This window comes from Alosa sapidissima, chromosome 6 (assembly GCF_018492685.1).
Source record: "Alosa sapidissima isolate fAloSap1 chromosome 6, fAloSap1.pri, whole genome shotgun sequence".
Lineage (NCBI taxonomy): Eukaryota > Metazoa > Chordata > Actinopteri > Clupeiformes > Clupeidae > Alosa > Alosa sapidissima.
In genome coordinates, this window is record NC_055962.1 from 34,801,979 (window position 1) to 34,815,252 (window position 13,274).

Genomic DNA, 13,274 nt, shown 5'->3' on the forward strand with positions numbered 1-13,274 from the left:
AGGGAATACATGTTAGGGGACGCACACCTAACCCCCTCCCTTCACTGTCAGTTTTGTCAGTATTAGCGTATTGATATCAACCTAATGGATCCCCTGGATGTTGGTCTTATAAAGTGCACACTATTTACCCCTTTGGGACCTGGGCAATTTTCAGTTTAATTTTACTACCTTTACTTTTAAGTTCTTGGTCATTGTAGGGGCCATCTATACATGCATGTCTAGGCTACGGATATCTTGGTATGCACTATGTGATATTGTTTGCATATTTCTTATATCAGCCAAAAAACAATTTGCGTCTCACAAAGTTTTTCATGTTTTTGCATACATATAACCAGGAAGCAGGCCAGTAGAAATATGTATTTATATTTGTGTACGTGGTATGCAACCGAAAGGTTTTCAGACCCTTTCAAGTTCTCCACATTTTGTCATGTTTCAGACTCAATCTTAATGGATTCAATTCATTTTTTGCTCATCAATCTACACACAATGCTCCAATACTCCACAACTGTGAGACAGGGTTGTGTCAAGACACAGATCTGGGGAAGGATTCAAAAAACTTTCTGCAGCATTGAAAGTGCCCAAGAGCACAGTAGTCTCCATCATTAAAATGGAACGGTTTAGATCAGCCAACAGCCTTCCTGCCAGCCAAACTGAGTAGTCAGAGACAAAGGGCCTTAGTCTGACTGGTAACCAGCTTTCTGGTTGCACTGTAGCAATATAAGAATTATGATGGTGGGATGGCTTAGCAATTTACAGAAATATATGTACCGACATAAATTGTTCTATTCACTGAAGTCTTAACTGAACCATTGGATGAAGAATGTGCCTTATACCGTGACCATTGAAGGCACATTTTGGGGTGACATTCAATTTTCAGCCCAATGTTGGAGACAACGTAGAAATTTGCAATATCTAAATCTGCAATCTGCAATATCTAAACCGGTTTACTCAAGAACAGCTAATTGTACGGTGGAATGCTTTATTTGTGTCTTTGTAGGGTAATTGGTAAGGTGTGTGAGATATTCCATCAAGACAAAGGGGTGTGGAGATGGTCGCAGGGCTGTATGCAGAACGTAAGTAAGGGATAATGAATTGTCCGCCGGTCATTTTTGTAAAATAAGTCCCAACGGGGCGAACAGAAGCCCAGTGCACAGTGAACATTATTTAACCGACTTTTATTTTCAAACTTCAATTTCAATTTGTGCATTACAATCTATCTGGTGGCGAACATCATCATTTCTTCTGATTTACACTGCTTGGCCCCATCATTGCTGCTTGCAGCTACTTTTTCAGAAAGTTCTTTTTATTTCCATTTAAGTAGGCTACATACAAATACAAATTCAAACTCCTTTTTTGATGGCGTTCAGAAAAAGCTTTAGAAAGTTGATATAACAGATTAATCTTGAATGTATTGTAAAGGATGTCTAATTCAATCATGATAATAGATATTACTCCACAATGAACATGTATTGTCCCTTTTAAAAAGTGTCTGAGTAAGTATGTAGGCTCAACCAAAAGCACACCAGTCCCTGAACTTTTTAAGGTTTCTTGAGGGAAATGGTGAATGAGTTTCTAAAGAAAACAGCCTGTGTTGGAAATGTTAGCCTTGCCATTCTTGTAAGTAAAAGGGCAGGCCCTTAATGCCTGCCTCTATTAGCGATTTCAGACATACGTGTAAGACCGGAGGTTCTGCCGATGTTAAACGGTGGGGCCGTATATCTGAACGACATAACCGGTCATATGGAAGTCCGAATTTAGCCGGTTGTTCTACTACTCCCCCCCTAGTATTTCCTCCGGACATTATGTAAATGTGCTGTGTCTGAACGACTGCGTAGAACATGCGGTTAAAATTCACACCTAGTGAGAGGGCGTGTTGGTGACGTTTCTTTCGTGCGTCCATGTGGTTAGATCTAACTTAAATGCCAGTGTTATGATGGAGTGGCATAGTGCTGTTCAGAAAATCTCTGACCTGGAAAGATGCAGACATCACGAAGCTACTGTCCATGAGGGCATACAACATTTTGATAGAACTCATGAAGGGAACGGCACGTTGTAGCCTACAACTGCATGGCAAGGCCAAACGAATTCAAAAGACTGAATCATAATATGCAGAAGACGCTGAAAAGGCAGTAGCCTACAGCGACATCGTTGACGACAATAACAGGAGTATTTAATAAATTGTTAGCCAACACGGTTTTCTGTTCATTGATAGCCTTCTCATGACCTGCTGAGCTAGCTATTTGTTGAGCATATATGCCTAGAGAAAATGAAAACGAAGAAAACTCAACTTTGTTCCAAGCTCCTTACGTAAATGCAGTAGACACATGGGGAGAGGATGCTTTTGGAAAAAATAAACCATGAAAAAACGAACAACTTCACTGTTATGTTAGTATTTTGTTTGTTGCTTAAAAACGTTGTATGATGGCCTTAAATTCTTGAGTTAGCCTACTGAATTGGCTGGTAGCCTATACCATAAAGTTTGTGCATGCTCTCTCTCCCCAACGCAGACCAGATTTGGGGTTCTATAGCCAAGTAATTCTGGTTGGTACATAACGTTGAAAACAGATAAATGTGTTTATTCGAAGCACACATACAAATACTGTAGGTCAATTTCAAGTGCGCACTTATGTGACATAATGCATACCTTGTAAACAAAAAGCCGCTGTGACAGGCAGCGGCCGCATATATTCTGTCATATCTCGCATCTTGTGAACTCTACAAGCCCCCACCCCTCACTCCACAACCACACGGAGATTCTGTAATGTGCGTGTATGTCATTCACACATACGTCCGTATAAGGTCAGTATAAGGTCCGCAGGTTAGCATCATATCTGAATCATCCGAAGGGTAGGACCTCCGTTTGACAAACCTCCGCATATACTCCGGAGGTTATATCTGAAAGCGCTTTATGACTTGACCCAATGGATTCAAAATAACCAAATAACCCAAGGGATTAACCTGGGGGAAAAAAGTTGACAAAAGTTTGGCCTAAATCATTGGACAACAAAAAGGTGTCCTTCCTCAACAATTTTCTCCATTAATTTGTGGCTGAATTATTATCATCAAATGGTAGTGATGGTAGTGTAGTGGTTAAGGAGCTGGGCTGGCATGCAGTAGCCTGAAAGTTGTCGGTTCAATTCCTGGCTTCCACCGTTGTGCCCTTGAGCAAGGCACTTAACCCCAAGTTGCTCCGGGGACAATGTAATCCCTTGTAATATAGCTGACATATGTAAGTCACTTTGGTCCAAAAGGGTCTGCTAAATGTAATGTAATGATATAATACAATAAAATAAACCTTTTATATTAACACAGTATGGATAAATTCCAGTAACCAAAAAGCCATCCTTTAGCACAATAGTTGACTGTACTTTCTGTGTGATTTATTGCCCTCCTGTCTCCTAGCAGCACATTCTCTAACATGTCTGTTGAGCATATCCAAAGTATTGGAGAAGGAGGAGAGAGAGAGAGAGAGCATAATGTGTGTGTGTGTGTGAGAGAGCCTGCCTGTCGTGTGTGTGTAGCAGCAGCAGAGTCACACACAGCTGAAGTCCTGTGTGTCGGCCCTGTGTTTGGATTTCCTGATTTCCGCCGTGCTGTCAGTGATGACATCATGGCACAGTAGCAGCAACAGGTGTGTGTCTACCACAAATTTGAGGAGTCAAACATACCTCCTACGGTGACGTGCATCAGCCTGTCAGTGCTGGGCCCTTAGAATCGTCCTAACTCCTGTGAAACCAGGCCATGCATTTTATGTCTGTATAGAAAGGTGATCTTGACAGATAGACTCAGCAGTTGCGGAAGACTAACTAGAACAGAAGACTGAACTGGCTTGATTATTGAGTAAAAGGATAGTTTGATTATTGATAAAAAAGGATAGTTCCGGTCCTGAATTATGATTGGCTGAATCGACGTAAGCCACTCCGTAGATTCCAGTGATTTTCAAACTGCTAAGAGGGGTTTTACAACGTCCCTTAGCTGCTCTAAAATCACTGGCATCTACTAGGGGCTTATTGCTGAAGACTACACTGGCACCTACTAGGGGCTTATTGCTGAAGACTACAGTACACTGGCATTGTTTGGCGGTCTAGCCTAACACTATCCTCAGTTCAGCTATAGGCTTTAATAGGATGTGATGGACTGTAAGTTAAAAGTTACATTTGCAGGGGCCTGGGCAAAAGTAAAATAAGTACCAGCCAGGATAAGTGGTAAAAACTGCAGGTGGTTGTGGAGCCATATACCACCTCGGACAAAATGGTTAACTCTGACCTTAGGTCACTTACAAAGCAGTGTGATGACCCTTCATTCCGTGCCACCCCTGATTTGTGTGTTTGCCCAGAGAAGTCGGTGCCACACTCTTGTGTGCAATAATGTCTTCGGCATATGCCAAGGCCTGTTGGCCAGAGACAGGTGTCACAATATCCCATCTGAAACAGAACCCTCTCTGTTTCGTGTTTCATACTGGAACCCCCCTCATTCCCCAACAGTTGTTGTGGTCACAGTGAGTAAGACTGGGTTCAGCCTTGTGTCACACTAGTATATGAGTTCTTGCACTGCTGTGGACTACACACTGCAATATATATAATATGCTTAACATTAAATAGTTAATAAGAATTAACAAAGAAAGCTAGATTAAAAAGCATGTTCATAAACACTTTGGCATAGGGAAATGGATTTTGTAGATATAACAAAATGCAGGTGTTTTTTTTTTTTCTTTCGCTCTCTCTCTGAAGTATCTCATACCCCTCTCTGAAGTACATGTTTACATTCTTTCCTCATGGCAGACCTGCTCCAGCAAAGCTTCTGTCTATTATCCCTTTCATCTGCCCCCCCCACTGCACCCCTCTTCCTTGGATGCACCCAGACAGATTACCTGTAAATGGGTGGCCGAGGCCAAAGGCCCCTTCAGGCGATGGACGGCAGAAAGCCAGGGGACCCTTCCTCTTAAGACAGTTTAGAGTGCAGAGGATGGTTTTGGAGAAAAAAATATATCTCCCTCTGTCTATCTATCTATCTCTCTCTCTCTCTCTCACTCTCACACACGTACACATCTCAGATCTTGCCCTGCCTTCTATTAAATGTGTTGAATGCCATGTTGCCTCAGAGAGTTAGGTCCTATTAACTGGGTGTTAACACTTAGAGACTTCTTGTCTTAAAACTGTTTGGGTAGAAATAGAAACCTTGTCAGGTTACACAGGCCAAAGAACCTCCTATTGTTTCAGAGCTGTCACATCAGAAATGGAGAGTTATGGTGAGTGGTAATACAATCCTACCAACAGGTGTGACAGCACTCCGGACAACGTGTGAGAGGACCTATTATAGTCAAGCAGTTGTGTTTACCTTGGACTAGCATCATTTTAACTATCTCCCATAGACTTTGAGTGCAATATTTTTAGTATTAGTTTCTGCAATACACTTACACACAACACATGTATAAGCAGATGATGGTGGTGGTGGAATGCCATTATGTCTTCATGTTTTTCACACGTATGTCAATGTTCAAAAACAGGCCAACCTCAAACTTACGCAACTTGAATCATTACTCTTTGCTTGGCTATTGTGTTGTTGAAACAAATGGTAGCATGTCCTTATGTTGTAATCAATCAGCAATACTGACTGGCTTGTCTTTTAAATGAATAGTTATGATATACCATTGTGGTTCATTTGGGTGTTAAGCTTCTAGAGCGTGAGTGTAAACGGCTCAAGGAGGTATGTTGAAGGCCTGTGACAATGTCATCAGTATGTAGAGAAGACAGGGGAACAGCGTATCGGCTGCATTCCAGGACTCGAACCTTTGTGTTACTTCCAACTCAGTAGGACCAGTCAGTGTCCAAGTGAAAATTCAGAGATGTTAATTGTGTGTTAAAGAGAGAAGGGGGTGTGGGCCACTCAGGTCAACTGTATTGTTTGAATGGTTGGTTGATTTTCACTATGGTCATGTTTCAGCCAACCCCACCACTTTGGTTTATAGTGACCAAAGGAAACACCGAATGTTAGAAAAACATAAACTGAACAACCACAGGAGAGTACAGGAGACTACAGAAATCCTAATCAAATTACAAGTCTCTTGTGGTGTCAGCCACATTATAATTGATATTGACATAGTGAAGAGCTTGTGTTTCATGTTGGACTAACTGTTTGACATTTTGCAATTTAAGAAGTGCAACCTTTGTGCTCACTCTTTAAGAATGATTTCTGGATCCTACTAATTGGATGTGAGGCAGTATTTCCAAAATCATCATCCTATTATCTTCATTCTGCAATTATAATTGGCCCTATGTTTAATAATCCACATATAGACAATCATTTGGATGTATATATCCATCATGATGCTTGCCGCTTGCTATGAGAGCACTTCCCAGATATTAAATAACTACCCTCTGTTATAGTCATAACATCATTGTCAACATTTCTTGTACAGTTGCCTAAAGGTTTAAACTGCAGCTCTCGGGACAGTGTTCTGATAAGATGGGTGACTGAATCCATGGAGTGTTTATTGAGTGGAAGAATGCCAAGCATTCCTGTGAAATTCCAAATAAAATAATAAAATGCTCTTCCCAAGCCCAGCAATATGGGTACTTTTTTGTGGTGTTTTTGTTTGAATGTACTCAAAATGCACAAGTCTTCTCTTGACAATTAAAAACTCTAATGACTGATATATTGCACTTTGACCCTGGCACCAACTGGGAAGAAACTATCTGACCTTTGACTTTGGAATCTAAGGAACTCTGGGTGACAGGGTACCAAAGTACCATGGCATTTTAAACAGAACAGTCACACAGCCATGTTTTCTTATCATATTTATTTGTTTCTGTATGAGTTAATTTCAACCTTCTGAATAGTTTTGGTCAATGATATATGCCTGGATACCTATGTATAGATTCACAATTGTAATAGGTCAATTCAAGGTCAAAAAAGCCAATGTGTGTTTCCGTTCACTTGGTGTCATTTTTATGTGTTGAGTGGCTTCCTAAAATACCTAAAAAATACATAAAATTCCTATCAACTCCAGTTAAAAGAGGCAAGGTAATTATAATTGTGTTTATGTGACATATTGTGTTTGCAGGCTACATTAAGATGTGAGCTAATGAATGCCAGACATGAATTGCCATAAAGTCCTTTTTCCAGAGGATGTTTTTTCTCCTTTTCTCATTTTTGGAGGACCAGTAACATGTTATTTTTTTCTCTGACACTGCAGTACTGAAATTGTGAATAAAACAGAAAAATAATCTTATCTCCACCAAGAAGCATAATGTGCAGTGTACACTAACTATATAGCCTACTTCAATTTTCAACTTATAATTTGCTGGATAAATTTGGGAAAAAGTCAAAAGTTCCAAAAAATAAAGGAAAACTGGTAACCTAATTAAACTGTATGAGACATGCTGTTGGGGTGGGCTGGGGAAGGGAGGGAGGGGGGACTACTGGTGGACTGAACACTCATGCAGAGAGACGTCAAGACACAGTTGGTTTACCTCCTCACTTCAGTTCGGTCCCGCTTTGACACTGGTCGTGAGTAACGGTAGCTGTTGTTTCGGACGTTAACGCGCCTTTGCGGCAGTTGAAACTTTTTAGTTTTTTCTTTGAATTAGCAGGAAGCTAGGTTTTATTCTCTAAATGAATATTCATCTCCTTTCGATTGGTTATTACACATGAGATTTCGCTGTCTTTTCGCCATGAGCTGCTTGGATGTTATGTATCAAGTGTATGGTCCACCCCAGCCCTACTTTGCAGCAGCGTACAGCCCTTACCATCACCAGGTAGGCCTATGGAAAATAATTGGAATAGATCATTGGAATAGGTAGTATAGGCCATTCGGCATTTAAGAAAAACATGAAAAGTGTTCATTGAATGATGATACGCTAAATTGTGCGAATATGGTGTGGATATTTAAATAAGAAGTTTATCATAATTAACAATCATAATTAACTAATGCTTCCGCATCCCAAAAGGAAATATTGTGTGTATGTGTGTGTTTGTGTGTATGTCCGTGCGTGCGTGTGTGTGTGAGAGAGAATAATTTTGCAGTATGAGAGCGCCTGCACTAAAGTTGTTAGGTTACTCTGCGTGGTGAAACAGATGTCATTATTATTTAGCTTTAGTTTGAGTCACTTCCATCATGCTTGTTATATTCTCGTATATGTCTAATTGGTAGCGCAACTGTAACTACGGGGTATGACTGCGTTTTATATTATTAAAAATAATCCAAACTTTTTCAAAGTCAGGTCTGCGTAGCATATTTTGGCCAACCAAGTTCGCTAGTTTAAGTTGTTTTATTACTTGTGGAAATACGTTTTTTATTACAGTGTTTTGTCATAATTTAAAATATGAACATTAGAATGATTCCACTTTCACAAGAACAACCCACTTCAATAGCAAAGATTTTTGAAATCTCAGTTTGTTTAAACAGTGTGACTGGAGAAGACGTCTTGGTCCATGAAAGACGTGCAGCGTTAAAGTCCTCTTAAGGTTTTGCCACTTCCCTTAAACCTCTCACAGTCAATATACAAATCCCTGTTTGAGACTAAGACCGTTAGCTGTATAGCCTATATTTCAAATACTGCAAATGTCCTCTAGAAATTAAGTGAACTGCAATCTAAAGGATTCGGAAATGTAAGTTCTAGTTTACACACAGTAAATCATATGACTTGTTATTATTGTTTTTTCTACCCTGACGTGTTAAACCCCTCTCCAGATTGCTATCTGCGTGACGCGCTCCTCTCATCTTTCATGTGGTTATTCTTTAATTGCCAACGAGAATGCATAACACCGATAAAACAGGACCGGCGCTGACTCAACAGAAATATCCATCTTCATAGATGTCAGACCTTAAAACTCATATTATTTTTTTTTTTTTAAAACAGCCTCGTCTTTAGGAGTGTATCATGAATATCCAACACCAAATATTTCACCGTCTGAATTTTAATCTTCGTCTGTGTGCAGAAGTTGGCGTTTTATTCCAAAATGCAAGAAGCGCAGGAAGGCGTCAGCGGTGGCAGTTCTTTCTCCAACCTGCCCGGGGCATCGATAAAGGAGGAGGATTGTGCAAGAGAGAAGGATCATCCTCCCGAAGCAGAATACATCAACTCGCGATGTGTGCTATTCACCTACTTCCAGGGGGACATCAGTTCGGTGGTGGATGAGCACTTCAGTCGCGCTCTCAGCCAGTCCAGCAGTTACGTCCCAAGCTCTACCAGTAACAAGTCTGCTCGAGGTACTTCTTTTTGGAGAGGTGGGAATCGCACTAACACCCGAAATACTTGGCCCGTATACGCACTGTGTCATGTCTGCATAATCTTTCACCGCACATGTGTTATGACGAGGAACTTCAGGTGCGAAAAAAATGTACATCACTGGCGCTAAAGATTTACAGCAAGCTCAGTGGTGCTCAAGTCCAACTGAACTCAATTCCTTAACACTACTGTAGTGGACTAAGCTAAATGTTGATTTGAGCATACGGTAATTATGGTACACAATACTGTGTATCCTGTTGTGGTTCGTCTAAGAACCACAAAGGTGCAATGTAGAAAAAGTCAAACCCTGATGCCCTTTCATGCAATGCTGCATTTTTCTTATTGTACTCTACCTTTTTTAAATTATCCTAGAATTGTTGAGAGAATTGCTTTAAAAAGCTTAAACTGTTAACCATGTTGTTAGTCACTTTGGGTAAATGCGTCAGCCAAATGTAATGTAATGTAATATTAACATTAATATTGTTAATGTCGTTGAAATCAGTTTCTGAGTAAATCAGTTACAGTATGTTAATTTATGGCACACCTGTGTCGGAAAAAGGTGCAGTTTATTCTAAGGGTTGAAAGAATATTTGTGTTCCAAACCTCAGCAGTATGAAGGGATGCTACAATATGCCATAAGCATTTTTCAGTGCCCCTGATTTCAAGAGACTTTTTTTCCCCCACAGATGGATCATTTCCTATGAACCAGAGAAGCTTCCCTCCCTCGTTCTGGAATAGCGCCTACCAGCCGTCAGTCAGCGCATCTCTCAGCAGCGCCCTGAGTGCCTCCCACTCCGAGCTGCCCTTCCCCGCCGACCCCTACTCACCCGCCTCGCTGCACAGTCACCTGCACCAGGCGACCCAGGAGCCCTGGCACCCATCGCACCACCACCACCACCCATACTCGCTCGGTGGCGCCATCAGCACCCAGGGCTCGGCGTACCCACGGCCCGGCATGCACGACGTCTATGGGACGCACTTCGACCCGCGCTACGGCTCGCTCCTGGTGCCGTCCGTGCGACCGCACAGACTGCCTCCGGCCTCTGTTCCGGCGCCGGGCTCGTCGCCGTGTGACATCAGCAAGAGCGAGCCAACCAGCTCCAGCTGGACGGCTGCGTTCACGAGCACGGGCTCCGAGATGGGCCAGAGCCTCGGCCTCAATGTGGACGCAGGTAAGACTGAGGCCCACCAGCTGGCTGACAGTCCCTGGTTAAAAGCCCAGGACCATTTAAAATGAACAATAGTTTGGGGTAGTAACAATTCGCTTCAACCTTATGGAGGTGCTTGAAAAATCTAAATGGCCCCCTGTCAGGCTCAAAAGACTCAGAGATAGGCGACGGTTTCTCATTTGCAATATTTTATCAATCTTGAAGGCTATCTGGCTCTGAAACAAACTAATCTTTGAGCTTGGAGACAGTTGTAAAATGTTTAAAGGTCTGAACAGGATGCTCTAAAGCAGTCATTCGGCTTAGAGAGATTTCTTTAGTATGACCGTGATGCTGAACCTTTGTGTGGAGGAGAATAGACCCAGTAGCGACTTTGAAGTTGTCAAGGTCACTCTGGCACAAATGGTGTTTTGGTGGTGGACTAAGGTTAGGGCTTACATTTCTGCTTTTACCTGCAGTTCACACTTTCATGCTCTCTGCTTCAGGCCTCTAATTTCTACTATGAAACGCCGGCTGTATTTCTTCTTCCTAATTTCCTTTTCTTGCCCTCTCTTCCTCCTCTTTCTCTTTTCTTTCTTTCGCCTCACAGGTATTCCAACACAAGATAAGAGCAAGGACTTATACTGGTTTTAGAGCCCAGCAGCCCTTCCTATCTCCACTGGCCTTAGCGTCTCTCTCTCTCTGCCTTGTAGACTTTGACAGGCTTTTTTCTGTAACCGATTTTGATCTCACTTGCAGCTCGACGCTACACCTTCTGTGGCGGGACCATCCTGAGCTGATCTTATACCACAGAGGAGGGCAAATCTTCAGCTAAACCCCTTACCAGGAACCCTCGATCGGACGAGCGCGAGCAACAAAAAAAACCCTACTGAGCCTCAATGGCCTAAGAGCAAGAGTTTGAGAGGGGGGTTATGGGAGGAGGGAAGGAGGCTCTATGATCCTGGAGGAACAGCTTGCCAGAAGTGGACAGTGGTATGACTGACAGCTGAATGCTTTAAACATATACAAATAAGAGGACACTTGGCACTCCAAAGGCAGAGCAAAAGAGAGGGAGAGAAAAACACACAAAAAAATCAAAGACATTTTCTTTTGGAGGAAATACACAGTTTGGGAAAGGACACCTACATTTTTTTTTTTTGTTTCCTTATCAAGGAAAACAGACTTGACTGTCTTTTTTGACAAGTTTTTAATCAATATTCACGATGCTGGAAAAAAGACTAGGATGAGAGCAGAGCATTCCCTGACTGGACTGAAGAAAGCACAGGCTATTTGAAGCCACTGGACTCTATCTATATTGCTCACAGCAGCTGTCAATGACAACTGTTTTGAAACTGGACAGACACACACAATTGCAGTGTCGCTGAGTAGCGTTTGACCAAGCATAGGCTCTGGATTTCATAAAAGGACTATTTTGTGAAATCTGGACCTCCACCCACAGGGAACAACTGGTCGGGCTTTGGATTCAGGATCGACACGAGGGGGATGGGGGAGCCAACACTGGATAGACACACACACACATACACACACACACACACACACACACACACACACATTGGGTCAAAAAAGCAGTGTGTGTATGTATATATACATGTATGTACATGAGTGTGTAAACCTTGCCTCAAGGCAGATCCCATGTGTGGATTGAGGTAGCTTTGAAAATTGTTCCATTTAAGATGTTGATAGGTCAGCAGTGTTTTTTTTTCCCAGACACTGGCAAAACTATTCAGGTTTGTCCTGATATGTAAAATGCATTAATATATTTACCTTGAAAAGTTTTGTTTTCCTTCAGTCCTAAAGTAAAGTCACAATTGTGTTTGTTTTGATTATAACAAATGGACCTGTGTAATAAAAAAAACAGACTGTAGATATTGGCATTACCCCTAAACATTGTGTTGTTTCAGTAGCATTCGTAGACATACTAAATGTTTTCTGTATGGTCAGTTTGGAAAAAGGTTAGAATTTTCATTTTTTTTGAGAACCATCAATCTTCCTGAGCGCATGTCCATTAAATATATTGTACATACTTTGATGTTATTTCAAGTTCATAACTGGCAGATTTGAATAGACGAAACCTCTCAAGTACTTCAAAGAAATGCAAGCATAATGTTTCAACAAATTACTTTCACGCTTCAACCCATTTATTTTCTCTTCACGGTCAATATGTTCTGTGCTATTGTTGCCTTCAGTGGTTTAGCAGACACTAAACTCTGCCATTGCATTTTACATTAAGTGAAGTACTTTAAGGGACATACAGTATTGCTTGAACCAAGCAAGTGTTGTATGGAGTTTCAATAGCTCTCTGTCAGTATATTCACAAGACTCTTCTTTCATCAAGAAAGTCCTGCAAAAATCCCAGAACTAATGCAGTCTCCATAACATGTTCATTAGACAGCCAGAAACACAACCTGGTACAAATATGATTGCCAGGGCTGAAAACAAAAGGGGTTTTAGTATGCCACCATATGTCATATCTCTAAGGTCTTTTGTTTTGTTCCATCATTTAATACTGGACAGCTGCCTGTAGATTAATATAAACTTCTGACAAAAGTGAGGAAGGACAAGGAAGCAAGAGTGCTTCTCTTGTCATGCTACTGTGGGTAAAACAAAGACCTAATTTTCCTGGACAAAACTTGTGGAACATGGTCATTACCCAACTTCCCAACCGACAGGATTGATATTTAATGTGGGCTTTAATATAATTATGCAAAGATTAAACAAATCCACTAAGGCTGTTGGCCAGGAGCAATTTATTGCCGATTTTGGTCATTTTAGTTGGCCTGTATTTTTAGTGGAGTAAATGTTGTACTGTTGTAAGTGTAGAAACTTTATGATGAAAACATTTACAGATTGTTACTGACATATTAAGGTGTAAATTCTG

General features: G+C 41.4%; 1 protein-coding gene across 5 annotated transcripts; it reads left to right on the forward strand.

Annotated features, from left to right (window-relative positions):
- Positions 1–7,480: 7,480 nt before the first annotated feature.
- Positions 7,481–12,388, forward strand: vgll2a (vestigial-like family member 2a). Of its 5 annotated transcripts, none has more exons than XM_042095401.1 (4): positions 7,481–7,757; positions 8,941–9,229; positions 9,917–10,402; positions 10,986–12,388. In XM_042095401.1, the coding sequence occupies exons 1-4, from the start codon at positions 7,650–7,652 to the stop codon at positions 11,027–11,029; spliced, it is 927 nt and encodes a 308-aa protein (XP_041951335.1). In that variant the 5' UTR covers positions 7,481–7,649; the 3' UTR covers positions 11,030–12,388. The 5 variants fall into 5 exon arrangements, with proteins under 5 accessions (XP_041951335.1, XP_041951336.1, XP_041951339.1 ...); XM_042095402.1 differs by having other exon boundaries at positions 11,135–12,388; XM_042095405.1 differs by having other exon boundaries at positions 8,941–9,211.
- The last annotated feature ends 886 nt before the right edge of the window (positions 12,389–13,274 follow it).